Source organism: Agelaius phoeniceus, chromosome 13 (assembly GCF_051311805.1).
Source record: "Agelaius phoeniceus isolate bAgePho1 chromosome 13, bAgePho1.hap1, whole genome shotgun sequence".
NCBI lineage: Eukaryota > Metazoa > Chordata > Aves > Passeriformes > Icteridae > Agelaius > Agelaius phoeniceus.
The window spans coordinates 13,814,078-13,840,784 of NC_135277.1; the positions used below are offsets into that span (position 1 = coordinate 13,814,078).

General features: G+C 40.5%; 1 protein-coding gene and 1 long non-coding RNA gene across 3 annotated transcripts in view; one reads left to right on the top strand and one right to left on the bottom strand.

Moving 5' to 3' along the window:
• Nucleotides 1-26,707, top strand: part of LOC143695141 (uncharacterized) — a 91,767-nt gene that overhangs the window by 55,906 nt on the left and 9,154 nt on the right. Inside the window, exon 2 of the long non-coding RNA XR_013184089.1 lies at nucleotides 3,060-3,206. This is a non-coding gene — a long non-coding RNA (uncharacterized LOC143695141). The remainder of the gene's footprint in view (nucleotides 1-3,059; nucleotides 3,207-26,707) is intronic.
• ALDH1A2 (aldehyde dehydrogenase 1 family member A2) overlaps nucleotides 16,959-26,707 on the bottom strand; it is a 54,785-nt gene continuing 45,036 nt past the window's right edge. For both annotated transcript variants that reach the window (XM_077185288.1, XM_054641975.2), the window contains exons 9-13: nucleotides 24,056-24,240; nucleotides 23,171-23,335; nucleotides 22,579-22,736; nucleotides 21,748-21,822; nucleotides 16,959-19,154 (exon numbers count right to left, since the gene is read on the bottom strand). In XM_077185288.1, the coding sequence (XP_077041403.1) occupies nucleotides 19,082-19,154; nucleotides 21,748-21,822; nucleotides 22,579-22,736; nucleotides 23,171-23,335; nucleotides 24,056-24,240 (656 nt within the window). In that variant the 3' untranslated portion in view covers nucleotides 16,959-19,081. The remainder of the gene's footprint in view (nucleotides 19,155-21,747; nucleotides 21,823-22,578; nucleotides 22,737-23,170; nucleotides 23,336-24,055; nucleotides 24,241-26,707) is intronic.

The window sequence follows — 26,707 nt, forward strand, 5'->3', positions numbered from 1 at the left end:
CCAGGATGTAAGTGTTGTGACCTCTGTGGGAGAAGGTTTCTTCTATCACTTAATGTGTTTATGTTTGAAACACACGCTCAAACATGCAGCCATCCAAACCTGCCTGCATCCCAGAGCACTCTGTTCCTGGGAAGGCTCGTGTTGCTGAGCGTGGTACTGGCACTCCCTGTATCCACCCTGGAGAGGGGAAGCCCACAGGAAGAAGGATCAGTGTGCTGATTGTCACTTCTGCATTAGGAACAGTTGTCATGTAGCAGTTCAGAGCACAACAAGGAGCTGCAAAACGAATCAGGCAGAAAGGAATTTAGCCAAATACAAACAGTTTTCCCTCATAAAATATTGAAGACAGGTACCATATAAAGCCTCATTTATGAGCTGCTCCCTGTTACAAACCATCTCTAGACTGGCAGCAGCACCTTTCCCATACTGCTTTTAATAGAAGATATCTTCCTTTGGTACTGTACTTTTCCATACAAGCTTGAGGGGAAAGTAATTTAGTTTAATAGCAGCCACCCTCATTTTGAAGCAGGCCTTGATTTAAAGCCGGAAGTAATTAAATGTAATGAAGCCCTAGGCTTCGGCACCAGGATCAGAGCTGTGTTATTCACAGCATACATACACATCCTTGTTGCTAATGTGTCACTACTCTGGTTTTTTCAATCACTGTGGCCTGGGTTTTTAATTCCTGCTCAGCAGGCCCTGGTACAGTATCTGTGAAGGTTAGCAGCTTTACAGTAATGGTCTGAAAACAAAATGAAGGCTTATCTCAGGTCTGGGGAGATTTCTTCTTTTCTTTATGAGAGTTCTGCTTATGATCTAAATATGGCTTTTTGTGCTCGATTTCTTTTATTGCTTATGCAGCAGTGGTTTGTCAATTCCTAACTCTAAACAAAAGCCTTTGAGGCAATTATTCCCACATTTCCCTTTTGACAGCAAAATTTAAAGTAAACTTGCCTTTTAAAGGCACTTGCATACTGCTATTTTTTCTCCTTTCCCTCCTCAATAATTTAATCAGATTTCTCTGGATGTTCCCTGGGTGTTCTTTAGGTGTCCCTTGCTCAGCTTGGTATCTGTATGGCTCCTTCTGTTTGGCTTGTTAGCACTTTGGGACAGGGAGTTTGGAAGCTTCCTGAAGTCATTGGGAATTGTGTCATTGGCTTGAACAGGGACAGACTTTTTAACCTTGTGTTAACTCAGCGGTAACAGAAACCAAACTGACCTCTCAGTGTCTCTTTCAAGTTACCAAGATCCAAATATCAGATGTAATGTGTGACAGAATCCCAAAAAGAGGGTCATCAAAACAATCGAATCATACAGGAATGCTGTGGGATCCACCCGCCAGTGTAAATAACTCTGTGACCTCAGTTTCATTATTCTTCCTTTCTGATGTCAATAACTTCCCACCATAAAAGTGTACCATGAAATGGAAGATATTTGAGAAGTCTGCCTACCAGCATGGCTCTCATATTCAGAAGTTAAAGAAAAATATATCTTTCAGTAATATGCATGTATGCATGTTTCTGCATTAATATGCAGAGAGACTCCATACTGGTTTTTAAAATTGTTGTTTTTAATATGTTATAATGGTCTATTGAAAGCTGGATCATACAAAGGTTTTTAATACAGGGACTCAGGAGAGCAATTTCAGCCATCTCCCTCTTCTTTCACCCAACAGATTGTGAATAGTCAGCCCAGGAAAAGGATTTTTTTTCCATACTGTAATCATTAATAAGGCTGAAATATACCAGTGCCACAAACTCTAATCTCATTGCTCCTCTAAATATACTGTGTTGATTAATTTGCCCTTACCAGACTATCCTCTAAAAAGCCCTAAGATTTTCATCATGTAATTACTAGAAAGGTATGGTCCCAATATTTTTAACAAGCAACTTTACTAAAATTACTCAACTAGGTCATGGAACTGGCTTAACAATGTGTTCTACTGCTGGGGTGAACAGCATTTTGTGAGTGGCCAGTTTGTTATTTTGGTGTCCAAACACGGTATTCTACAGTTAGAGGTGAAGGATGCAAGTAGATCAGAGGTAATGGCAGCAACTTTCTTCTGGCAAAGCTGCACCTCCCATTTCCTGTTGCTTTACAGATGGGCTGGCTGATGGGTGCTATGGCCATTCCTTGTGTGGTTGAACTTGCTGGAAGCTGCTCCTTTCCAAGGATGCCTCTTTTCATCTTTTGTAACCCTCAGCTCTCAGCCACACACTAAGCCTCCTACAAGGTATTCATCCATGTGCTGACTTTTCTTGGCTATGAATGCCATGGATTACTGATCCTGGTTTTTCTTCAAGTAATTACTTTTGCATGCTAATGGGTGAACAGTGTTGCACATTCTAGTGTCCTGTTTGAAAACAGTGAATTTTCAGAGCACTATTAATATGGATTGACATTCATGTAGACTGTTTGTTATGCCACAGGTTGTTTTAGCGGTCTTCTTGCTACTATCCTAGGTTTCTTTATATTATTCTTTTATCCAGACATCCAGCCTCTTTACTTGCTATGCTGGAGCAAAGCTGATCAAATGGCACTTATCTGTTTAGGTGGTGGAGGATAGCCAAGATCAGGGATTTCAGTGGCCAGGTTGTAGAGTCAGTTGCAGGTCAAAAAAGCTGTAATCATTGCACCATGGGCTACACTTAAATGGGCTTTCCTCATTTACTTAGTGCACTTAGTCCCTGCTTGAGATTACAGTTCTCATATAATGGGGGATTGAAAAATAACTCTGCAAGGCATACATTGCTCATATGCTCATATTTATATTTTTTGCCCCACTTCTCCCCTCCCCTTTTTTTTCTAGCACAGGCCATACACTTTAGAGTATAAGCTTTCTGTAGAAAATACATTAAAGTGAACACAGTTAATAAGGCATTTATGAAATAAGAACATTCTTGATTTCCAGGTTTGGGATGATCCTTGAAAGACCTTGTTTATTTCCCAGCAGACTTGTATATCCTTTGCATGTATGCAGAACAATTACATTTCAAGGAAAGTGCTGTGTTATGGCCTTATTACTTAACAGATCTAATTGTTTCTTCCACTTTATACAGAGATGCCTTTCCAATTCAGTAGATCTTGAAAGATCATTCAGAGGAATAACATCAAAGCATACCTTGCATAGCAGTGGAGACCCTCGTCTTTGAGACATACTTTGCATCTCCTAAGAAGTGTCAGCTCTGCCCTCTACAAGAACACAGGTAATTTCTGATCTGTAAGACCTCCTGTAAACAACGTGTCACCCCAACAGGCCCTTTTTGCCCTCACCAAATACAGGAAGGCCCAGGCCACAGCAATGGTCCCTGGGCAGATCTGGCTGCTGGAGCTCTGTTCTCAGCAAGGCTCAGCAGGCAGCTCCGTGTTCACTGCCCACCTGGCAGTGTCTGTGGCCTGGAAGCCCCTCCATCTTTCTGATTTCACAGCAGACCAGTGCTGTGACTTAGTGAACAGTGTGAATGGGAATTATACAGCAACAAGTAACAGTCTCTCAGCTGCAGGGTTTAGGAACCTGCCTGAGGTATCAGGGAGAACTCTGGTCTCTGGCCCACCTTAGCAGCCCAGCCCCAGCCTGAAGTGCAGCCTGCACACCAGAGGCATATGCCTTCACAGCTTTTAAGTTTGGGGGTAGTGTTGAGCTTTTAACACAGTGTGCAAGCTTTCACTGCTTTTATTAATTACTTCTTCTCAAGTTTCCACATTTTATTTTATTATGTTAAAATTCCTGTAAGACAGTATGTTTTTTAAGCCCTTGTGGATTTTTTACATATTTAAACCCCTGTGGATTACATACAATACAGTGGTACAGCATTCATCAAGGTACAGGTCCAGTAGTATATTCCTGAAATCTGCCATGAGATCCATATGAAGTATATGGGTAAACATAACAGCATATTTAGTCATATCTTGTCTCACCTGGTAGAAACCCCCAGTTTTAAATAAAAAATGGTGTTTATTCAAAAGTGATGCAATTTTCATGAAACTGCTTTATGCTTTTCATGAGATTAAGATGTAATATGCGCTAAGTTTCACAGCAATATTTGTGATATTATGAACTAGTTGTTATACTCATGACATTATTAGCTGCAATTTATTAAACAAAACACTAACAAACTGCAGTTACAATTTAGTCAGATGAAATTAACCTTACCATATATAAAATCACTTCTTAAAAATGCATGTAGTGTCATATTTCACAGTTACCATGACCAACTCTCTTTACTCCTCCAAACTGGAAGGCAGACGTGCAATCCAAACTAAGTAAGGGAAGATAAAACCTGTTCTCAAAGTAGCAACACAAAACACCTAAAAATACTGTTCCATATGAGCATATTTTCTCAGTTTGGAAAAAAATCATCTTCCTCTCTCCTCATAACACATGCAGAGGTCTCTGCACTTGTCGCTTGCTGCACAGCTTTCCACCGGCTGCTATAAACCGGGGGAGGTAGTTTTGGCTGCTTTATCTCAAAAAAGCAATGGATTTCGTTGAAGTCTTTCCCTCAGGGGCACCGTTCAGCTGCTTGGGCAGAGCTGCTGTGCAGGCTGTGAGAGGAGGGCAGGGCTGTGCTCCACCAGGGGTTTGTGCTGCCACACCAGGTGAGGGCACAGGGATGGGTAAGGGCTGAAGGTGAGGGTGTGACTGCTGAGCCCACAGTGCCAGCCTGCCACGTACCCCTGGGGCTGGGGACAGGGGCAGGGTCCCAGCATTGGGGCTGGGGACATCTCCCAGCCAGCTTGGCTTTGCAGCACTTCTCTCCATGTGCTGTGTCCAGATGTGGCCCAGGTGAACCTGTCCTGTTCCCTGCCTGGAATGCTGTGGTGCGTGGGGCTCACACAGGAGCTCTGGCAGTGCTATGGGGACAGTAGGTGTGGGTGGGGGGGAACATAGAGAGGGGTCAGCACAGCCTTTGCAGTCTGGCCCAACCAGTCTGATCCAGCCACTTTGCAGCTCTCCAGGCCTGTTAGTTGGCCTGGAGCACATGTGGCCTTGGAGATGGTGCTGTGACAGGGATTCTGCCAGGCTGGTGCAGGTGGCTGACATTTGTCTGGCAGCATATGAGTGGCAGCCCCCAAAATCTGGGAGGGGTGTGTGGGTTAGCTACAGAGAGGGAGCTTAAACTGAAATCTGCCTTTAGGTCAGTTTGTCTTCTTCCAAAATAAGTGTGTGGGCTACAACCAGAGTGGTTTTATAGCAGGTGAGAACAGCATGTGTTTGATACCACATTTAAGAGTACAAGAAAAGGGGGCTGTGTGTACAGTGACTGAAGAGCAGGACAGGAGGGTTGTGTTTGCCTCAGCTGGGGAATTCTTGATTTGGAAGTGCCATGGCTGCAGCAGCATCCCAGGGTGGGCGGGCTGAGCAGGTGCCTGACACCTAAGTGCTCACAGGGGCTCTAGGAGGCACACGGTGGAGCAGTGGTGATTGTTCCAGCATGTTCAAAAAACCCAGCAGAGCATGTGTTCTGTGACTGCATACATCTTCTGAAAGCACAAGAAATCATCTTATACCTGGGTCTCCTTTAGCTTTTTAAAGGAATGTACTGAGTGGTTAAATGCCTTAATGGCAACTATGTGCAACCTGACAGCTGATATTTTCATGATGATACAAAGCTGTTAGACCTATTAAAAAGTCCAATAATCTAATCCCCTAAATAAGTTGTATTAAAATCATGTAAGTACATAATGCAAACATTGTAGTTGTTTTCCCTCTTTACAGCAATCTTACAGCTGTTGCTTTGCTGGGATTAATTTGTCTCTGAGGGGTTTCAACACTGTCCTCCCCAGTGCATTATGAGAGCCTGTAATGTCATGTAATCGGTGCCATGTTATTTTTGTCGAAATCTCTGGGAGTGATGTAAGAGGAAAAAGGAAACTAGCTAACTCCCAACCATTTGACCAAAGGTTAAATTAGTCTTGGCCTTCTCCCAGCCGGACCTGAAGCTTCTCAGTCAAACATTTGTTCTGCCCTGCTCAGAAAAATGTGATGTCTTTTCTGGTCTTTTCTCCCTCCCATGTTTGTTTTGTTTTGCTTTGTTTTTCTTTACCGATGTCACTTGTTATCTTTAGTATTATGCACATATTTGTTGAGGAACACGTCACTGGGGCAACAGATGTTACCTACTGGAAGGTCAGACCTTTGGTTCATGATTCTTTTAGATGCTATGGAATGCTATGGGCATGAAGACTACATTTTAAGTTGGTCATATTACCCTGTGCAAGAAAACATTTATTTATTGTGTGCAGTACATGCACAATTTCAGTCCAATCCAGTCCAAATTGGCCGAAGCATGGCCCTTTGTAAGACTCCAGAAGCTGTTTATCTGCTTGAAGAAAGCTAGAAAATCTCACAGCAGCAGTATTTGGTAGGTGATATGAGAGTTTCTCTGCAGACTTGTTCCCTCCATGCACAGTTTGAGAACCTCCTGGCAGTACAGAGTAACAAGCATCTGCTGTCTGTTTGTTTTCATGTCCATTCCCATGTGCAGTGATAGGTTCTGGTTTAGATTTTTTTTCCTTCTTAGATATATGTGTACACATTTAAGGCAAAAGATGGTAAGTTTTTTAAGGTTCTTTAGCTTGTTAGTTAAGAATATTGATTGAATTGCAAAGGGCTGATATTGAAATGTTCTGTTCTATGTTATGGGGCTAGTAATGTCTGAAAAGATTGAAAAAATACTGGTCTGGCTTTTAGGAAGTCTGATGGCTTAACACCATTCTTTGGTGTTGAGAATGGGTTGGGCTGCCACAAGAAGAGATTTCTAACCAGAATCAGCTGAAATGAGACTGTCATGAGTAGAAAAAATTGTCTGGTGCACTGAACTATGAAAAACATTCTGAATGGGAATGAAGCAGGGGAATGAGCATGACAACAAGTGTACTTGGGTATTAAGCCTTGGTGAGAGATCAGAGATGTTCAATATTTTGCAAAATCCAAGCATTTCTCAATGCATCTGAATTTATGTCTTCTTTTATATGTTTTTCTGCTTGTGTCTAGTTGTATATTTAAAAAACTGCCAGAAGTCCAAATGCCAGTAGGGGCCAATTCAGAGATACATGTTTTGGCTGCTTAAAGAATAAAATTATAATAAATATGCTATTTATATTCATCAGAATAACAAATGTAGATTTTAAGTGATCAAGAAGAAGCATGATTATTAACTAAAAAATTGTTATAGAACTAATCCCATCAATTCCTTTGTTACACTAAATAATATATTTTCATGTTATTTCCACAGTGCTTTAAACAGCAAACAGTATGAAGATGCAGTCTATTTAGATTGTGTTGCTTTTCTTTTAGTTAAAAACATTTTCTGAATGATAGATTTGTATGAAAATCACCAGCAACTGTTATAGAAGCATTAAGAATATAATTGAGGCTTGTGCATTTGGAATTTATACCCAGTTAGATGTTTCCATCTCATTTGAGTTTCTGAATAAAGTCACAGGAATTTTTTAATGGTCCTGGGCCCTTTCAAGTTATTTAGGAGAATCTTTCAATCCTTGCAACTGAAGCTGCAATTAATTAGTGTTATGTATTGCTGTTTGCTAGTTCATGTGCACTGTATATGAGCAAGGATAGTTCAAAGGTTAATTTTCTTTTCCCTTAGCTCTGCTGAGTGGACTGTGGCCACCCCATGGGAAGTAAGGGTTCAAAAGTGACCTTGCAAGTTATTCTCCTTGGGAAGAAACAAGTTGAGAGTCTGGTTGGGGAGTGCTCTCCACCCTTGGGAAGAACACATCTTGCATTGCATCACTTGTTTGCACTGGCTTGAGCATATTATTGTAGTTGTGAAGGCAGCTGAATTGTTTGTAGTACTTGGTACCTTCTAGGAGGGTATTGCACTGTAATTGCACTGTAAAAAGAAAATACCAGGAGCTTAGAGCAAGGAGCTACTGTGACCATATGCTGTTTGTTCAGTATTAAACAGCAAAAAAGAGTATCGAGACTAGTAATAAAGAGTAGAGGAAAATAATGTACAGGACTGCATAAATAACACTGTGTAAATGCTTAGGTGCATAAGGAACCAAAATGGTGAAGTGGCAAGGGTTTTAAGAAAATGCATATCAACATGAATTATCTGATCAGTTTACCAAACCATTAACATTTAGGATGGTGATTCTAGTTCATTAGAATGAACTAGAATGAACTTCTACTAGTTTCTGTTTATGTGTTTTTTCTCTGTATATTTTTTCTAAAAGTATAGGGTTTTTTTACTTAAAAGCATGCACTTTTTAATTGTACATTCTCAAGGCATTAATGTACGTGTGTTACAGTGGAGTGGTTTATTGGCACCTTGGTGTTTTCAGTCCTCAGGATTTAACAAGAGTTAATAAGAGGCTCTAATCAGGATTCCCTGAGGGTGACCCAGTGCATTGCTTACGTAGCTATGTGGCTTTGCCATCAGTCATCAATAGCTGGGAGTTTAAAACATACAGCATTGAATATGATTTGAGTTAATCAGGATAAGATGAAAATGAGATTCCCAAATTAGGAACCTGGACAAGATGAATCTTGCTGTAGATTTCTGTGTGTGTGCTGGAGGTGCTGACACCTGCTCTGTGTGTCTGATCTCCCACTGCTGTCCTAAAGGATCCAGTCAACAGGGTCATCTCAGGGTAGAGCTCTCCCCTGAAAGCCACTGCCTGTGCTGGCTGGACCTCAGTTAGGAATCTCAGGTAGGATTCCATCTCTAGACTCAGCTTTTCAAAGATTTTTAGTCAGGCTGCAATTAATTGGTGTTAAGCACAACCAGCCCTGACTAATCCCCGATTGCCTCCTTGAGTTAATGCCTCACAGATACCCAAATACCTGCATATCCTGGGTTTTTATAGGTGCTGCACACAGTCAGTTCCCAGTGAACTCATCAGGGATGAGCAGTGCTTAGGTCCTCTGCAGACTCATCTGTTGTGGGGAGCAATTGTAGGAATGGGGAGAGAAAGGGAATTGAATTGTGTGCATCTGAACAAAAAACCTGCAGCCTGAACATGTGTGTGTGTAAAAATAAACAAATAAATAAATCACAGGTGTATCCAAGATGGAGCTTGCCACTTGGCTGTGGAGAAACAGGAATCAACAGACCAGAACTGCAGGAGACTGATACAAGTGCTGAAAAGCTCATGTGTCTATGGCCAAGCCATGGTGAAAGCTGATGGTACTATTTATTAGCTGAGAGATCCTCTCTGAGTCTAAATATGTAGAAGTGGGTGGCTGGTGTGGCTATGTGTCACAAGGAAAATCAGACCCCACTGCATAAAACCTCAAAAGATCATTAGTCCTAAAGAATTTCAAGGGCTTTCCTCAGCTCAGTTTGTCAGAAGTGTAAATTCTACTTTTACAGATCTTTGGACAAACTGAATTCCTCTGCAAGAGTCTTATCATCTCTGTGTATGTATTTGCATGTATTCGTTTTTCTTTTGCAATAATATAAGTAACAAGCCAGTACCAAGCTGGTCACTGTTCTAGGAGCCAGGAGATCCATGCCTAGTCCTGGCCTTTGCAGCAGATTGTCCTCTGTAATCTTGGGATGAGTTACTCCATTTTTTTCTCAATCACCTCCTTGTCTGTAAAATTATAATAATAATAATTTTCTTCATAGATATTAATTTTACTTTTAAAACTTTCAGAGCCTACACCAAATCTAGGATGTTTGTAGAAAATAATAATTTTCTTCATAGATTTTAATTTTACTTTTAAAACTTTCAAGGCCTGTACCAAATCTAGGACGTTTGTAGAGGACAGTGAGGCTGTGGTTTTGATCAAGTGCATATAAATAATCAAGTGAGTAATTAACAACTTTTCCTTTTTTTTTGTGCCATGAAGGAGGATTGACAAAGATGTTGCAAAAGAAATCAAATATTGTTGTCCCTGCAGGCCATTGCAGCTGAAATAACTTGATTTTATTAGAACAGTTTCAAAATGGATGCTTACCTTGTAACTGGAACTCCCACAGTTCTTGTAACTTTGGTTTGTAGATCATCCAAAGCCTATTCATGTTGTAAATGTATTCCATAGGAAGTGATGATATCTACAGTCTCATGAAGAGAGGAGAAGTTTCTTTCCAGGTCTGAACTTCTTGAAAATCCCTGACATAAAGAAGCAGCTGAAGCAAATGCATGGGTTTGGATTTTATATGGATTCTGGAAATTCTGAATATTGTATGAGGTTTATGTAACTAGATGCTTTTTATGCAGAGGATATTTAAATTTCTAAGTTTAATTTTTTATTTAAATTTCTAAAATAATAGCACTTAAAGGACAGTTGTAGAGGAGGAGCTGTGCAGGAGATGTGATCAAGTGCATGACTGGGAGTGGGGCATGGGGCTCTACAAGGTGTGCTAAGGACTGTGGGGAAAAGAGGAACTGAAAACCCATTTAAGCCTCCCACTCCCCATTCCCATCTGTAAATTTTGTCCTGGTTTATCCATTTTTCTCTCTGCTCAGCAGTATCCACAGTTGCTCAGATCCTCCAGTCTCAGATGCCTGTGGTTGCAATGGTTTGCAACTCAAGCTAAAGTAATCAAGCATGTCTTCCAGAGCTTTAATAACATTCAAAGCAGGGAAAGATTTAAAAACCTAGAAAGTTTACTTTTATTTTAAAGGTTATAAAACATGTTTAAACAATGAGTTCTGAACATACACTATGTTGCTGCTGCTTAGTTGCCCAGTAAAAGTAGATTGCAAAATTATTTGCTGATAACTATATTATTAATTATTTGCTTGATAACTATAATTGAGGAAAAGGTATGTTGGAATGGAGAGAATGGTTAAGATAGGCTTGTGCAGATGTGACTGATGAATTAGCAAACACTGGCTACTGTGCCTGAGCCAGAAAACTCAGAGATGTTTGCTGCCTTGGTTCTGCAGCCTGAATCACCCAGGAACACAATCTAATGAGAAGATACTGCCTGGCCTTCCCAGTGTTTCATTGCACACCTGGAAAACACCAGCAGAGACTACTTGCACATTCAGGGCTTTGCCTCAGCCCAAACCTTTAGAGAGGCACCACTTACTCCAAGAGGAATTAAGAAGGGAGAAAAAAGTCCAATAGGAAGAATAATAAGGAAGAAAAGTTGCTTGTCCTGAAACTTTGTGTGAAACAAAGATAAGTTGGAAGAAGCCCATCAGTATGATGGGCAGAATCTGCTGGTGGCTCAACTCAGTTCTCTGTGCAACATGGTTCTTGCTGCTGAACACAACTTCCACAACAAAAGCATGAAATTTACCTTTGTTCTTCTGTGCTTTGTCAGCAAAACAGCTGAGAACAGCATTTCCAGTGGCTTTGGTTTGGTGACTGTATTACTGCCCCAAAGAGACAAATAGTAAAACTGAAGAAAGTGCGGGATTTTTTCCACTCAGTTTTTCATTCTAAAATTGTTCATTCTGTCAGTGAAATTCTAAAAGCATCATGAAATCTCTTGGCCAGCCCATAATCCTAGAGCTTTTAGAAACTTTCAACAAAATACCCTCACCCAGAGAAATTCTGCAGTCTGTAGTATGAATTTTTCCTGAATAGGAATGGGGCCCCACTCTTTTCATGTTTGAAACTGCATGCTAGAAGGTTAGCTGGTAATTAGTCTTCCCAGAGAGGACATTGTAAAAACAAATCATCAAGTCATTTGTTGCTGTTCTACCTAAGAACACAGTTAAAAGAGCCTCTTTGCCAAACCCCTGAGAAAGAGCTGAGGATGGTCTATGTGTTTTTACAATAGAAAGCAGCCAGCAGTTCTATCTTTCAGCAGACTGTTGCACCAGCCATTCTATAACACACGTGCAGTCCACCACAGGGAAGAAAACAGGCTTGGAATTTTCATAGGAAACAGCTACAAGGTGATTGTGAAAACTGAGAAACAGTTTCTCCAGTGATTTTTGTCTTAGTTGTTTTTTTGTCTCTATAATGGAATATGAAATTAACTTCAAACATTGTCTCAGAGACTTGACTGTGAAGTTACTACAGAGGCAGGAGATCTGTGCATCTTTGTGTCTTTTTGAAAGGCATTGGGCAGCTGGAGCCTACTATCATTTTCCCACTAGAGTGATCTGAAATAGTTCATCAGAAAGGTTCACAAAAGGGAATCTAATGGGACTTGTGGCATGTCAGATGTTCCCTAAGGAAACTCCTGTAAGAGTCTGCTTTACCAGTGGTATTTCCTGGGCATTTTCCCCCAGAAACGTTTGCCCTTGGGAGGCAAATGCTGCAAGGGGAACACTGCTGAGGGGCTGGGCTGCAGCAAAGACAGAGTAGGAATTGTTCTGGATTTTGCCACAGTTTCATTATGGGAGTAGGTGGTTCTGTGTGTATTGGTCTGTTCAGAGACCTGGCCAATTTAGCAGTTCCCAGGAGCAGTGTAGCAATGGCTTCATGTAGCTTAAGGTGTGCAGTGTGCACTGTGGAGAAACATGGGAGAGATTTTCAAGGAAGGATCTTGCTCCAGTTTAGTTTCATGCCAGGATAGAAGGGGTGTGGTGCTCTCAGCAGCCTCCTCCCTCACACGGGATGTGGCACCCCTGTGGTAAGGCAGCCCTGGGGCAATGCAGCATCCTGGGGTGGGAGCTTTCCTGGTCCTGCTCAGGAGCTCCAGGCTACTCAGGAACAGACTGGTAACTCTGTCAATGCCCATTTCTTTGGCAACACAATGTTTTTTTTTTCCTTGATTTCACAGCCAGCTTGTATTCAAAATAGAATATGTGTGCATGTGATGCTGAAGGATTAAGGCCGATGAGTATTTGGTGACTGTTCTGGACTCCTTAGAATACTTGATTTGAATAGAGTCTGTCTACTTAGTCCCCATAGCTCTACACCTTGGGATAGGCATCTCACCAGCCAGCTCTGAGCAAGAACCATATTATTCTCTGGTGAATGAACAAGCTGTGAGTTCTAACCCAGTAGTGTCAGATGCCACTAGGCATCCCCTAGTGGGGAGTGCTTTAGCCAAAATCCCTTATCTGCAGTTTCTTGGTGGGAGCAAAGAATGTCTTTCCATTCAGCATCCTTCCCAGAAATCTGACTGTTTGTGATGTTCAAAATCAAAAACTAAAAGAAGACCTCGCTTGGCAGGCACTGACTGTGCTTTGAGATTAGATGTCAAGTGCCAAAGACTGTGGGAGAGGTTTTGGACAAACAGAAAGCAGAAAACAGCAGAAACCTCTCAGGAGATCCTGCTCTATGTCCCATCTTGTGTTATGGTGAGAGTATGGAGAGAGAAAAGTGGTAGACCATGAGCTGGAGCCCTTTTGCAAGGGCAAGCAGTAGAAACACATACTCTTTTTGTTTGGTAGCAGGAGTGAGGTGCACACAAACATCTTGCTAATTATACTGCTCTAGGAAATGGGAACTCAGCCAGGCAAACATAGAGCAGGGAAAACCCTCAGAACTGAGATAATATGAGCACCAACCTCACCATGTGGAACCATAAGGGAGAACGAAAGGGGCTAAGCAAGGTCACAAAAATGATCAAATTCTGTGAGAGCACATATACACGAGAGTATGAAGACTCTGACAAAAGCTAGTGGTGGATCATTGAGAGGCCAAGGCAGTTAAGTTCCTGCTTTGTTACATAGATAAATTGCCAAAGGAAACATTATCCAAACAGTTCTACTTCAAAGGCAAAACGACAAGCTTTGGGGAACTTGCGGTACTTTCAATCTGGCCAATAACCAAGTGTAAAGTGTAAAATATACATGTTTAGGAAGTAGGACACATGCCGTTCAAGACAGGCCTTTCCCATGCTCTCAGACCAGTGCAGCTTCATTTGATGTGCAAATGCATGATGTGTGATCTGTCCTGGCAATGTGCTGCCTGCCAGCAGCACAAACATTTCACAAGCACCCTTTTGGGTTACTCCAGCCTGCTGTGTGCACAGCCTCCTTGGCAACCTCTGCAGCTGGAGCTTTTCTTACAGTCTGTTGCTGTGGTGGTTGCACAATCCAGGTTTATGTAGTGTGTCTCATCAAGAGACTCCAGGCAGTTAAAAACACCTTGAAAGCATCCTGGGATTGCAGGATTTGATGTTAGATACTAGGATTAAATGATGATGCAAGGAATGGTTACATTGGGGAACATATCAGTAACATAGGCTCAGTTGATCCTTAAGGCAGATAGTCCCAGCCTTCCTGGATATTGGCGACTTCAGGGCATTACAGATGATGGCAAAGGCCCTCCATAATGTGTTTTTAAATTTCACATGAAATCAGGTGAAAAAAGTGTTCCCTGGAGGGCTTCCTGGCACTGCAGGCACAGCCAGAAATACATGTACTATGCACAGTACAAGCCAGCCTCTGTTATTTGATGAAACTCATCCTAATAATCCATGAAAAGTAACAGTGCAAATGCTCACCATAAAGAAACAGTGGATTGTAGGTGAGGTCTCTCTTCAGTACTGGCTTGAGTGGATTTAAATGTATGATACCAGAAAAAAGTAGTTGTGGTCTTTATGATGCAACTGAGCTCTGGAATACTTGTGCTAGTGGGATGAGGCTGGCTTTTAGTGAGGGTTCAGGATGTAAACTCAGCTGGCAGAACCGATCAGAACCAACCATTCTTAGGAACCAGGGGCATGCAGATGTGCCTTTCCTCCCTCTCTAACAGTAAGCTGAGGGACGTTGGTAGGGACATTATGGAGCAGCTGTGGTGACGTACCCCAGTTGTACCAAGAGGCAAATCAGCCTTGTGCCTCCCCTGACTGTGTTGGGGCAGATTCCCAGTCCTGTGTGTATGTGCAGCCTAAGGCATAGATAACCAGGCACTCGGTGCTGAGCACTACCCATTGCAGCAGCTGTGGCTACACAGAAAACTTAACCTGCTCTGCACCACTGAAATGCCTGAACTTGTGCTGCAGCCAGCTGTAATCATCTGTTACTTGTGTTAACCTTGAATTCCAGCATGTCAGTTCCGGTCCTCGGAGAAAAATTAGGGAAGTGCTTATTGAAACCAGCATCCCAGCACTCCACACTGTGCTGGGTGGAAGAGGGAAGTGGGACCCCAAGCCTCAAGAGCCTTAGTAGTAGCATATTCTAGCCACACTTGAGTCATGTGAGATTATACCACTATTCTCACTTTAGACTGATCTATCCTTATAAATGGCCTAACTTCATGCTTAAGCCCCGTGGTTCCTTCAGGAGTTCCTGAGCTTTCTGGCTGAGCCACACACAGTTCCCTGATACCTGTGCACTGTCAGTGGACACAGAAGATACAGTGAAGATACAGAAAGAATTATAGACTGTGTGTTTAATGAGGACAAGGGAGGAAGATGGGTTTTATGCAGCTGTAGTCAAATGTGCTGAGAGAAATCTGTTTGAATGGGTTGGGAATGCTGATGGCATCTAATAGCCACAAAGGCTTTTCCTGCTTCCTGATAGATATAGCACTGTGAATATCAGTCATTGTGGTATGAAGTTGTTAGGAGAAAAATAACTTCCTGTGTTGATGGACTTAGCATGCAGTAAATGGAGACGTATGGATGCAAATGTAAGGTGGTAAATGTAGCTCTCCAGAGCTCTATGTGTAATCATGCAGAGTCATAAGTAAAAAGTACAGTGCATTGCTTGTCTTTGACCTCCTCTCTAGCTCAGCTGGTGCCCTGGATTCAGTGTTACTATGATTCTTTATTTCCAGGACAGAACTGAGAAATAACAGGGTGCTGTGACACACAGTGCCACTGCATATGCAAGGTAAGATTTTTCATCCTGGCCTCTGTGGGGAGAAGGAGCAAGAGCATTCTCTGTAACAGGGCACAAATAAATCTGTGAATGCTATCCAAGTAGTGTCAATATCTGCTGCTTTGTCTGAAGGCCACAGAACTGAAACTTTTTGCCTTTCTTCACATCCTTTTCTAGAAGAAATACACAATTAGTTCCAAACTCTCCCTTTACTACACCTCTACACTTATATTGATACATTCACATTCACTGGCTGGAACTTTGCTGATTTCACTAGAAGATACTCCTTGTTTTCAGTGGGTTCCAGAACAACCTTCCTTCTTTTGTTTTGCTTTCAGAAAAGGTCTCTATTTCTTGTGCCTGTGTGACTGCTTGGAGTGCTGAGACAGGTGGCAAGTGGGTCAGAGAGATGGGGAGTATGGAAAGTGCTAATTGTCCACCCAAAGTCCCACAACAGAGTTGTCCATGCCACTTGTTAAATAGAAATGATACTCTGCTTAATATATACCTGATATTCCAGACTTTCAGGAACAGTGCTCCTTCCTAAGAATGCAATTTCCTTCCTATTATTGAGTTTTATTCTCTTTTATCCCATCTATTCTAGTCAAGTTACTTCACTGTGATTGCCTCTCCAGTGTTGATTAAACCAACGGTATTACTCTGTGACACTGAGGTGTGACCATTGCTTGAGATACAATGAAGTAGCTTGGCAGTATTAACTGAGTAGTTACTTTACCTAAATAGGTACCATTTCAAAAAGGAATGCAGTTCCTGGCAATGAAAGTAACCTGGAATAAAGGCATTGCTTGAGGGAGTGCTGTGGGTAGTACCTGGCTATGTGAATTCAGTCTGTCCTTGTCCCATTTTAGCATTTTGAAATCAAAATTAAGTAGACTATCTCTCCATAAAAGCTCTGAGTGATAATTTAATAATCTCTGTGAAACATCTACTAAGAGAATAAAAAGGCATAATGATTTTTTAAAACATTATCCAAAAATCAAGCTGGGATGCAGCAGTTTGCAAGGGTGCCCCACTGGTTTTGATGACTTCAGAACTGCCCCAATAGCTAAACTTTATGACCATAAGGGTGAGGATGAACTTTGACTATGACCTAGATCTGCAATTCACAAGTGTTTTCATACAGCTGCAATAATATTCCAGAAAATGTAATTGGCCTTTTACTTCATTCACTTTTGGAAATGAAAATAAAGCTACTGTGAGAGCAGATCTTTTGCTAAGAAAATATTTTTTTTAATATTTTTATAGCTCTGTCAACAATAAAGGAGTCTCACAGTCTAAAGTCTTTCTCTAAACCTTTTTAATGGAAAAAACTTCATAGAAAATATCCTTTTACTTTTTTAATAACATATAACTATATACATGATTAAAAACTGTAACAAAAAGCTGCAGGGACTGGAAAAATGTTTTGTTGGATCCATGCAGATGGTACATCTAAAAAAGGATTTCACAAATCCATGTACATCAAATGGAGCTGCAGTGACAGGGTTGAAAAAAATGGCAACTCTATATTATTTACCTGAATGTATTGGGAATAAAGCACAGACATACAAAATACATGAAAAGAATACAAAAGAGTACATGGTGTAAATGCTGTAAGCACAGGAAGTTTCTTTTTTAAGCAAATAGGAGAAAAGAAGTAAAATCTCCTTTTTCACATTTATACTGCAGTTTAAAAGATAACTAATCTCTTACTTGCTGTATTTTGTTTTTCTTCACTCTGACATACACTACAGTAGAAGTATATGGCATTTGAATTTAACAACTCAGGAATACTTTGATTTTTCTCCATGTCTGTGAATGTACTATCAGTTCTCAATAACGACATGTAGACATATTGCTTAGAAACACATACACAGTTTGACATGAGTTACAAAATACTGAGGGCCACCACACCACAAAGTGCTGGAGACTTGTCCTGATCCAGCAGTATGTTGAAGGACACATACAACTGCAAATCTAAGAGGGATTCCTCAGAGACTAAAGGAAGTTAAGAACATGCAGAAGTTAGTTTCTGATCAGGGCTGGAGTTTGAACAGTTCATAGCATAGGAAAACTTACAGGCTGTAATTCTGTCCTTACACCTCAGATCGTGTAGCTGCACTGTGTGGATTATTTACTTCTAAAATAGATTTTCTTAATTCTAAGTTAAAACATAAATGAAACCTCTTTAAAAGAATCTGGGGAATTGATGAGCTCTGCAGCTGAAAAAAGACAGAGATAGTGTTTAGTTTGTCAGTGATAGATTTGAAGAGATTCTGTAGGCAGCAGGTAATAATGTGACAGGCTGTAAATACCTCAGCTCTGAAAGAACTTGCTTATATTTTTGTCCTGGATCCAAAAAACCCAAATAATTGAAAGCTCAATACCAGCCAGTAACATCACCTGAGGTGCACAAGCATGGTGAGGATGGCAAGACATCATTTAGTAAAAGCTGTAACAAGTACTTAATGATTCCCAGTGTAACCACAGGCAGTTAATAGCAGACAAATAAATGGAGCCTGTGCGTGCATATATTTGTTTAAAAAAGAAAAAAGGTGAAAGCAACAACAGTAACAACAACAACAACAAAACTAGACAAGCAGTGAAAGCTAAAATATTCTGTGAAGCCTTGGAATCTGTTCCTGTTCTCGTTAACACCCACCCACCCTGTCTGGCCTTGCTCTTTTGGCAGGCAGGTAAATCCCTTCAAGTTCCTGTAAGTGAAGGACTTTTTGCTTATAGCAAGACATAAAGTCATTACGAAAATAAGCTTTGAAATCCAAATTGCTGTGAGCCATGAAAGCCAAATCTCACTGATAAGTATTTGGCTTTCACTGGCCATGCAGCAGATTGATTCCCTCCCCAGTCTGACCTCTTTCTGTGGGCATGCTAATTGGAAAGTTGCCACTATACCAGGTTTGAGGCCATTACCATTCAGAGTCTTTTATTTTTTAAGAACATCAATGACACTTGCTTGTGTTGTTCATTGCTAGTGTTCTGGGTAAAATTTGGGTTGTAGAGCCCTGATTGAAACTACAATGTTAGTACAAGGCAGGTCTGTTTGAGAAGGCAACCTGAAAGCAGTAAGACTTATTTTGTTTATTTAAGGAAGAGATAAATGTGTGTGTGCATGCATTTGAATTTAACAGTTTTATAGCTGGAACCATTATTAAATGATGCCCAGTAGCAATTTTATCTCATTAAGATTTGTTTTATAAAGATGTAACGATTCTCAGGAGAGTTTTATGAAAACATGCAAAGTTGGTTTGCATTACGTACTCAGTTATGTGCCCAGTATATATGTTGCAACTTAATTTCTTAAATATATATTGTGTAACACTTTTTATTCCTGAGTGCTGGTCTCCATAAGGAATAGAGAAGGTGGCATCATGTGCTCTTCTGCACAACACGGTCCTCTGTAATTTTAGGAGTTCTTCTGAGGGATCTTTATTGTCACAGTTTTAACTTCAGAATATTCTCTCAATCCACATTCACCCCTGAAGAAGAAATTGCAGCATCAGTTTATACCAGGTATTGTTTATCAAGAAAAAATCTGTGATGAATTCTAAGACAAATATTTTTCAAAAGCTGAAAAGCTACACTTGCTGAATAGGAAGATGGGTTATGCCAGACATTCAGAGCAGAAGAGTCAGTGTGTGCTCAGTTAAAGGGCTTGATTGTCCCCACAGCCTAATACAGGCAGCAAAATCATCCTATTCCATGGCCACTCTGGGATTGCACTTTGGTGTCAGAGTGAGAACAAAGGTTGGGTCTGTGAAGAGGAAGGAGCCCATGGGTCAAATCTGCATGGTGCTTTCCCTTGATTGTGTAGGTGTGAGGGAAGGGCAACAAAATGCTTTTTAAGAAGAAATATTACATATTCTCTTCCCTCCCTCAATCCAGGAGAAAAAAAGATAAGAGATTTACAGCTCCAAGCTGTTCTCCTGCTTGCATTTGTTTTTCAGAATGCAGGTGTGCAGTGCTATGTCTCAGAGCTATCCATACAATAACAATTCTTATGACATTAAAGGAGAGTTCTGAAGTAGAATGGCACTTCCTTCCCTTGAAGACATTTGGACAGAGGCCAGAATTTTGGGGATAAATATTAAATAATATAATATGTAATATGATATGGCCACGTATGGTTATGTGGGGTGAACCATCCAATTTTTAATTACAGGATTTAAATTTTACATCTCCCAGGTAAGAAGCTTTAAAGAAACATGAATGAAAAAAACCCCAAACCCCATGTCTTCTGGACCTCTTCAAGGATACAAGAATATTGTAAGTAGTCTTAATGCAATCAGAAATCACCTGTATTGTGTACCCTACCAGGATGCAGATACCCTGCTACCTTTTTTAGGAGTATAAAATGAGCATACCAGTTCTCAACTTGGTGTTGATTCTTTGCCCATGTGTGATGATAACCTGTGAATTTAAATGCAGGACCAGAACAAGTCCCAGATAATGCAGTGCTGGCAGAGGCAGCACAGTGGCCCAGTTATGATCTGCCTGTAACATAGTGTCACCTTAGCAATGACACACTTATGTACAGACACTTTTTTCTGTAATTGCCTGACTCAACATTATTTATGCTGTAAAATGTGTGCCTTAAAAACAAGAATGTAGGAAACTGGCATTTTAATAAAAAGTATGCAGGTATTAATGCAGGGTGGAGAAGGTGAATTAGAAGGTGGTATCTGATCAAAGAGGTTCTGAAAGGAGTAGAATAATTACTCATAGGTAGGTTTTCAGGCATCTTTGTAAGATGGAGATTATTGCCATTCCAAACATTTATTGTTTATGATGAATACTTTCAAAGCCTGTAGTGGGATCAAGTGTGCAATTACCACAGATTTTTCCATGAGAGCTGGGGTGCTGCCTGGGTTTCCCCCTTTTCAAGAGCTCTGCAGCATTGATATGTGAATATTTTGCTTGCAGTTGAACCTCCCTGGAGTCAGTGGGGTCACCCCTGGGTGTCAGGTTACTCATGTGCTCTATCAAGCTTAGTAGTTTTAGAATATTTTCACAATGATAAGAGTTAGATGACCTGACATATTTATGCCAGTGTGAGATCACCTCATAACTCATGAATGTGAATGGTATGAATGTGTTATTCAAAGTACTCCCTAACGAGGGAAAATACTTCAGACTTCATAAAGCTTATTTTATAGATCAAGTTGTATACTTCAACATATTTAAAGTTTTAAAGAGTTTGACCTTACTTTAGTTTTACTGCTGAGTTTGCCATTAGCCATAAGCTATTTTGAAAACTTAGGTGAGACGTATCTGGTACACATACCTCCTGCACAGAAATTAATTGAATCCCTGGTATGTAACCAATCTGGGGCTGATGCAATTGCTAAACTTCCTTGTGATTGTAATGAGAATGAGAAACTGGTAAGACTTTAAATTAGGTACATGGGACAATATTTGAGTGTGGAGCTCCATTTCAAAATATTTGGCACTTAGTACTAAATGGAATGATAGAAAGCTTTATAATGGCAAGTGGATTTTTTCAAAGAGGTGTAAACACATTTGTTTCCTTCTCTTTGCCTGATTTCATTGTTTAAACATCTGCAAGCTGATAACTTTTTTATAAAATTCAAATGCACCTGTATTAATAAATATAGTGAAAACTGAAGAAAGAAAAGGAAAAACTACCAAGAGAGGCACAATACATGCCAAAACAACTCGGAAACAAGTACACCAAACCAGTCAACAAGCACTCAGCAGCACCAAAGGGAGAGTCTTTCTGAACAGCAATGCTTAATATTGCTAAAAAATCCTTCCAGAAAACACAGGTTACAAGTTCAGAAAAATACTCAGAAATTTTCAGTTTCTTTCAGGATAAGAAGAGAATTCCAATAAATTAGTTTGCAATGTTAATAAAAAAAAATATAAAAGGTGGTCTTACAATGCAAATCAATTGCATTTAGAATCAGTAATGATGATTAAAAGTTACCTTATATTATGCCCTGATTTTCAGGCTGGAATATTTCTGGATCTTAATTTGCATGGAAGCATTCACTAATGTTTATTAAGTTGTAGAGTTGAAAACAGTTTAGAAAACAGCAGTGGAATACTTACATCTCTCTCCCATTGCCAGACATTTTGAATCCTCCAAAAGGACTTTGGGCATTTAAGGCATTGTAGCAATTTATCCTGTAACAGGAAGAGGCATTAAGTCCAGCTGCACTGCCAGAAAGACCTTTGGATAACTCAGAGAGAGGCTGAAACTTGTGGAGCTAAGGACACTCTATACCTCTTAGTAATAACAAACTTGTTTCATGTTGAAAAGAAATGAGGGATTTATGCTACAAAAACAACAATCTGCTTCTCACTCCTAAGGAGAATTGGATTTGACCTGTGAAGGCAGGAGGAGAGCACCATACCCTTGGACACATCTTCAGTAATGAACTGTTAATCTGCTGCCAAACCTCAGTGCCAGTTTATAGCAATGAGCTGTTAGATTTGAGTTTGCTCTTTTTCTCCCTAATTTCTTGCAGGTCTTTACTCAGGTTTGATATATTAAATTGCAAGCTACTAAACTCTAGAGTTGGCATCCCCATTCCTAAAGACTGGAGAGGAGGTGTCCCCTCAGTTCCCTAATGTTGTAGAAAGTACAATCTCTGTGCCTTTAGTAAACCCTGCCTGGTGTCCTGTGCTCCCCAGAAGGGATGGTGTACCCTGCTTGTTCTCAGTGAGGCTGCTCAGCACTGGCTGCTCCTGGGAAGCAAGGTGCTCTCCAGCTCCAGCAGCATTCCCCAGCACTGAGCAGCCACAGAACCCCCCACTGCTGGCCATGGCTTGGCCAGTGATCCACCACTAGGATGGGCTGCAAAGGGTGCAAAACTGAAGTGAAATCACAATAGTGAGTCAAACTCTTGTGTCTTCAAGAGTGGGATAACTTCTGCTTACCAGACTGTCCCAGCCTGCATTGCTGAAGAGACTGTCAGGGCCTTGTTTATGTCATTTGTAAAGACAGCAGCTACCAGCCCAAAATCAGAATTGTTGGCTCTCTCTATAACTTCATCCATGGTTTTAAATCTCAGTATTTCTTGAACAGGCCCAAAAATCTGCAACAAAGATTAATAATTAATAAAATATCTCCCTCAGAGGCATTTTATTCTTGTTTTGTTCTGCTTTCTTAATTATCTTCTCTCTCCTATTGTACCCTTTAAAATCTCCCACAGCAAAATTTAGTGATAAATAGTGACAATATCTGTCTGTAAAACTGCATGAATTTTCCAAAGCAGGTGCCTCAGGGGAACTTGTCCATTCCACCCATATCTCCTCTTTGATATCTGAGACCTTACAGTCAGTGACAAAAATGGAGCTTCCTTACCCAGCTGATGTCACTTGCTGTGTGCAAAAGGAATTCTGAAAAGATTTTTTTTTTTTAATATGGTCATAATTTTCACTCTGAAGATTTTGTCTTAGGAATTAAACAAAAGGAAAAAAAGTAATATTTAGGACATTTTAAAAAGCTCTTGCCCACACATGTGAATACCTCCTCCTTGGCAATCCGCATGTCATCTGTTACATTGGAAAACACTGTAGGTTCAATGAAGAATCCCTTTCTTCCCAGCCCCTTTCCCCCACATTCAAGTTTTGCTCCTTCAGTGATGCCACTTTGAATGAGTTCCAAGATCTTGTTGTATTGTTTTTTATCAATCTGAAAGAGAGAAAAAGCTGTTTGATGTACTTGACGACCAAGTCTAAATAGGTGTTTTTAGACAAGTCAGGTTCCAGTGAATCTGTTCCTGCTTCCATTCACTGCTCTTTGAGCTGCAGATGCCAAAGATCTGCAAGCAGGTGCTGACTGTGACCTCAGACTTCTGAAGATGTGTCACCTTATGTCTGTAGCTTAACACACACTCTTACTAAACAATCTAGTTTACAAGCACAAAATAAAGCAGATCATTAGGTTTTGCCCCAGATTAACTTCCTGAAAATGTTATAAGCCCAGCTGATTATTAGTGGTAGGAACATTTTCTAAAGACTTATTTCTGATTATGCCCATCTTCTACTTAGAATTTCTGGATATCCAAGCACAGTAACTGTTGTAGACAGTTCTTGACAGTTAAGTGCTCACAGAGACTTTTAAGAGCTTCTCACAGTTTACAGCTGTATTTTGGGGGCTCAAGATCCAAATCTTGCTCTTAAAACTGGAAGGCAAACATTGATATTTAAACTGAGATTTTTTTTATTTAACAAGGAACACCTCAGAGCTGCAGAGCTTATTTACTCCTTCAGAATTTTAATCTTGAAAACATGTATCATGTCAGTTACCCTGGACTTTGAGTGAATGTTCATTGACTGAACTCTGCCTTAGTAGAGTTTAAATACTTCCAGGCACCTCCTGGGCTGTAGAGCCAATGCCCTAATCCTTTACCTGTGGACCTTGTTCTGTAGTTGGGTCAAAAGGACTCCCCACAACTCTCCTCTTTGCACGTTCTACACTTCTTCTGACAAACTCTTCATAGATTGATTCTTCCACGTAAATCCGTGAGCCTGCAGTGCAGCATTGGCCTTGATTGAAGAAGACTCCTTGGTGAGCTTGTTCCACAGCATAGTCCACTGAAAAACAACACAGCACATGTTGCACTGGAACAAATGGACAAATCTGCCTTTGCACCAGTGCTGTGTGTATTACACAGTGCCCCATTCCCAAAACTTCAGTAGGAGCATTTGGTTAAATAAAACTAAATCAAGATATCCAGTAGTTGTGTCAGGTCAGAAATGAGGATGATTCCCACTGGAAAAGCTAAGACAGGGCCTTAGCAGTCAATAGGAGTAAGGTATGCAAGAACAACTTCACCCATGTCTTATATCCAGCAACATATGATTTACCAAGTAAAACCCTTAAGGGAACCTCAGAAGCAGGATGTGCCCCACATAAATACATCTGACTGGGTCACTATATGAGAAGAAAATTTTTCTGTGATCCCAGGTTGGCAATGGGTTATTTATACTCCATGTGGAAGAATTACAGCAAAACAAATACATGGGTAAATTTGACTTTGATAATGGCAAGACCTCTCCTTCCCAAAAAGCCAGATTCTTTTTCTGCAACATAGAAATTGCCTCTTGGCCCATGCAGGTGACTGGGTAAGGCCTTAAAATTATAGGTCTGTTATAGAACAATCAACCTTTGGTTTCTACTCTAACTTCCTTGGAGGTACAACTGACACATTCTGTCCAAGCAGGAGAGAGGATCTGGTCTTATTTAGACATTCAAGGCCACATTCTTACTTTGGGTGTAATAACTGACTAGACAAGAATAATGAATTAATCCCTAAGCAGTGATGCCCTACAGCACTGTAATACCTCTGTTACCAGTTGTAGCACTGTGGAACATTGCTTAAAGTATAATCTTTTATGGACTAAACAAAGCAACAGTGCTTTAGTTTCAGCACATTCTAGACAACTCTGTCTAACAGAAATGTCTTTTTATGCCCTCAGTGTGGTCTTAAGAAAAATTATATGGGGTGTTCCTTGGACCACATTTAAATTTTCCCTGGCAGCTCCATGGAGATTGAAAGCACCAGTGGATAGCTGTGATTAACTAATGTTTCTTCTCTATTGTTAACAGTTTTTCACCATGAGGGGCTCTAACCATTCTTCTCTGTTTTTTTGGTGCACTAAACCTTCAACAGCTTTATCATGCTTTCTGCTAACTTTTGGCACACAGTGTTCCTCAAGCAGAACAAACAACTCCTTTGGAATGGTGAGCCAGTTGCTGTTTTTAAATAATCAGAGCTTTGAAGTTTAAATCTTAGGCCAAGTACTGGAGGTTGTAATTGTGGGAAGACCAGAGAGCAGTTGTCCTTTCCCCATGGAAGGTCATAACACAGACCTGCCCCTGGCACAGGTCACTCTACTGGAAATGTTCGGTGTTCAAGTGTGAGTTAGCAGGTGAGGGACATTTGAGGTATGGTGATATCTGGTGGGAGGTGGAGATCAGGAACTGGGCTAGAAGGTTGGAATATCTGTGTCTGACTCCAGCTGACAAGAGCTTTTTTAGCTTACCAGGACAACTGGCTGAAATTTCAATCCTTGACTTGGTAAAGCATTTCTTTGTAGAAAAGCTGCTGGAAATTGTCAAGCTTTCCCTAGTTTTCCAGATATTGATATATTTTGAAAACGGATACAGGATTGTAACCATCTCTTGTAATTCAAAATCATTCTATTCAAAGCATCATTCAAAATCATTCTTCACTATTCACTTCCCCCTTTTAAATGAGAAGACCAAATCCTTATGTGTCTGTTTATTGGGGTTGCAAAGTTCTCAGAAAGGGCATTGAGTACAGTGTGCCTGCAGCCAGCCTGAAACAAGAGCTCAGCACAAGGTGTGAACCATCTCATTCATCTTAAGGGGTGTTAACTTCAAAACCTCCTGCTGACAATTTAGATATCAACATTGTAACTATTTCATTGCTGATCATTTAAGCAGAAACTTCCAGTTTGTGTTTATATCCTGAGCTAAACAGCTGTCCTGTGCCTTCTCAGGTGCCAGAAATCTCAGCTGCACAACATCAGACATCTGCCAAAATTTTCAGCTCCCTGCAGACAGTGGCAGTGAGGATATTTCAATACACAATTCTTTAGTAGTGAAAATTTTAAAAATGGAATAATCTCCCTTTACACCTACTTAACAAAGGAACACTGCACTGACTAGATTAACAAGTCAAGTGTACATAAAAGTTGTCCCTTTTTATAATTGCTTTGAACCGAAAAAATCACAGAATTTCCAGATTTAAAGCACTAAATCACCTTGCTGCGGAGCATAAGATGGCAAATGTGTGTGGGACTAACTGTGAAAAACACCGTGTCTATATGCTTGGTTATAACCTTTATTCTGCTCTCTTGTTGACTATGAATCTGTGGGTCCAAAAGTTGTATTTTATAAAACATAGCACATCTTAGATGGCTTCTGTAAGATTGAAAAGTGCCATTAGATACAGCTGTACTGCTTCACTTCACTTTATATGAAAGATGTGACCTAAAAATAGTTATTAAAAAAAGGAAAAAGACATCATGCAAT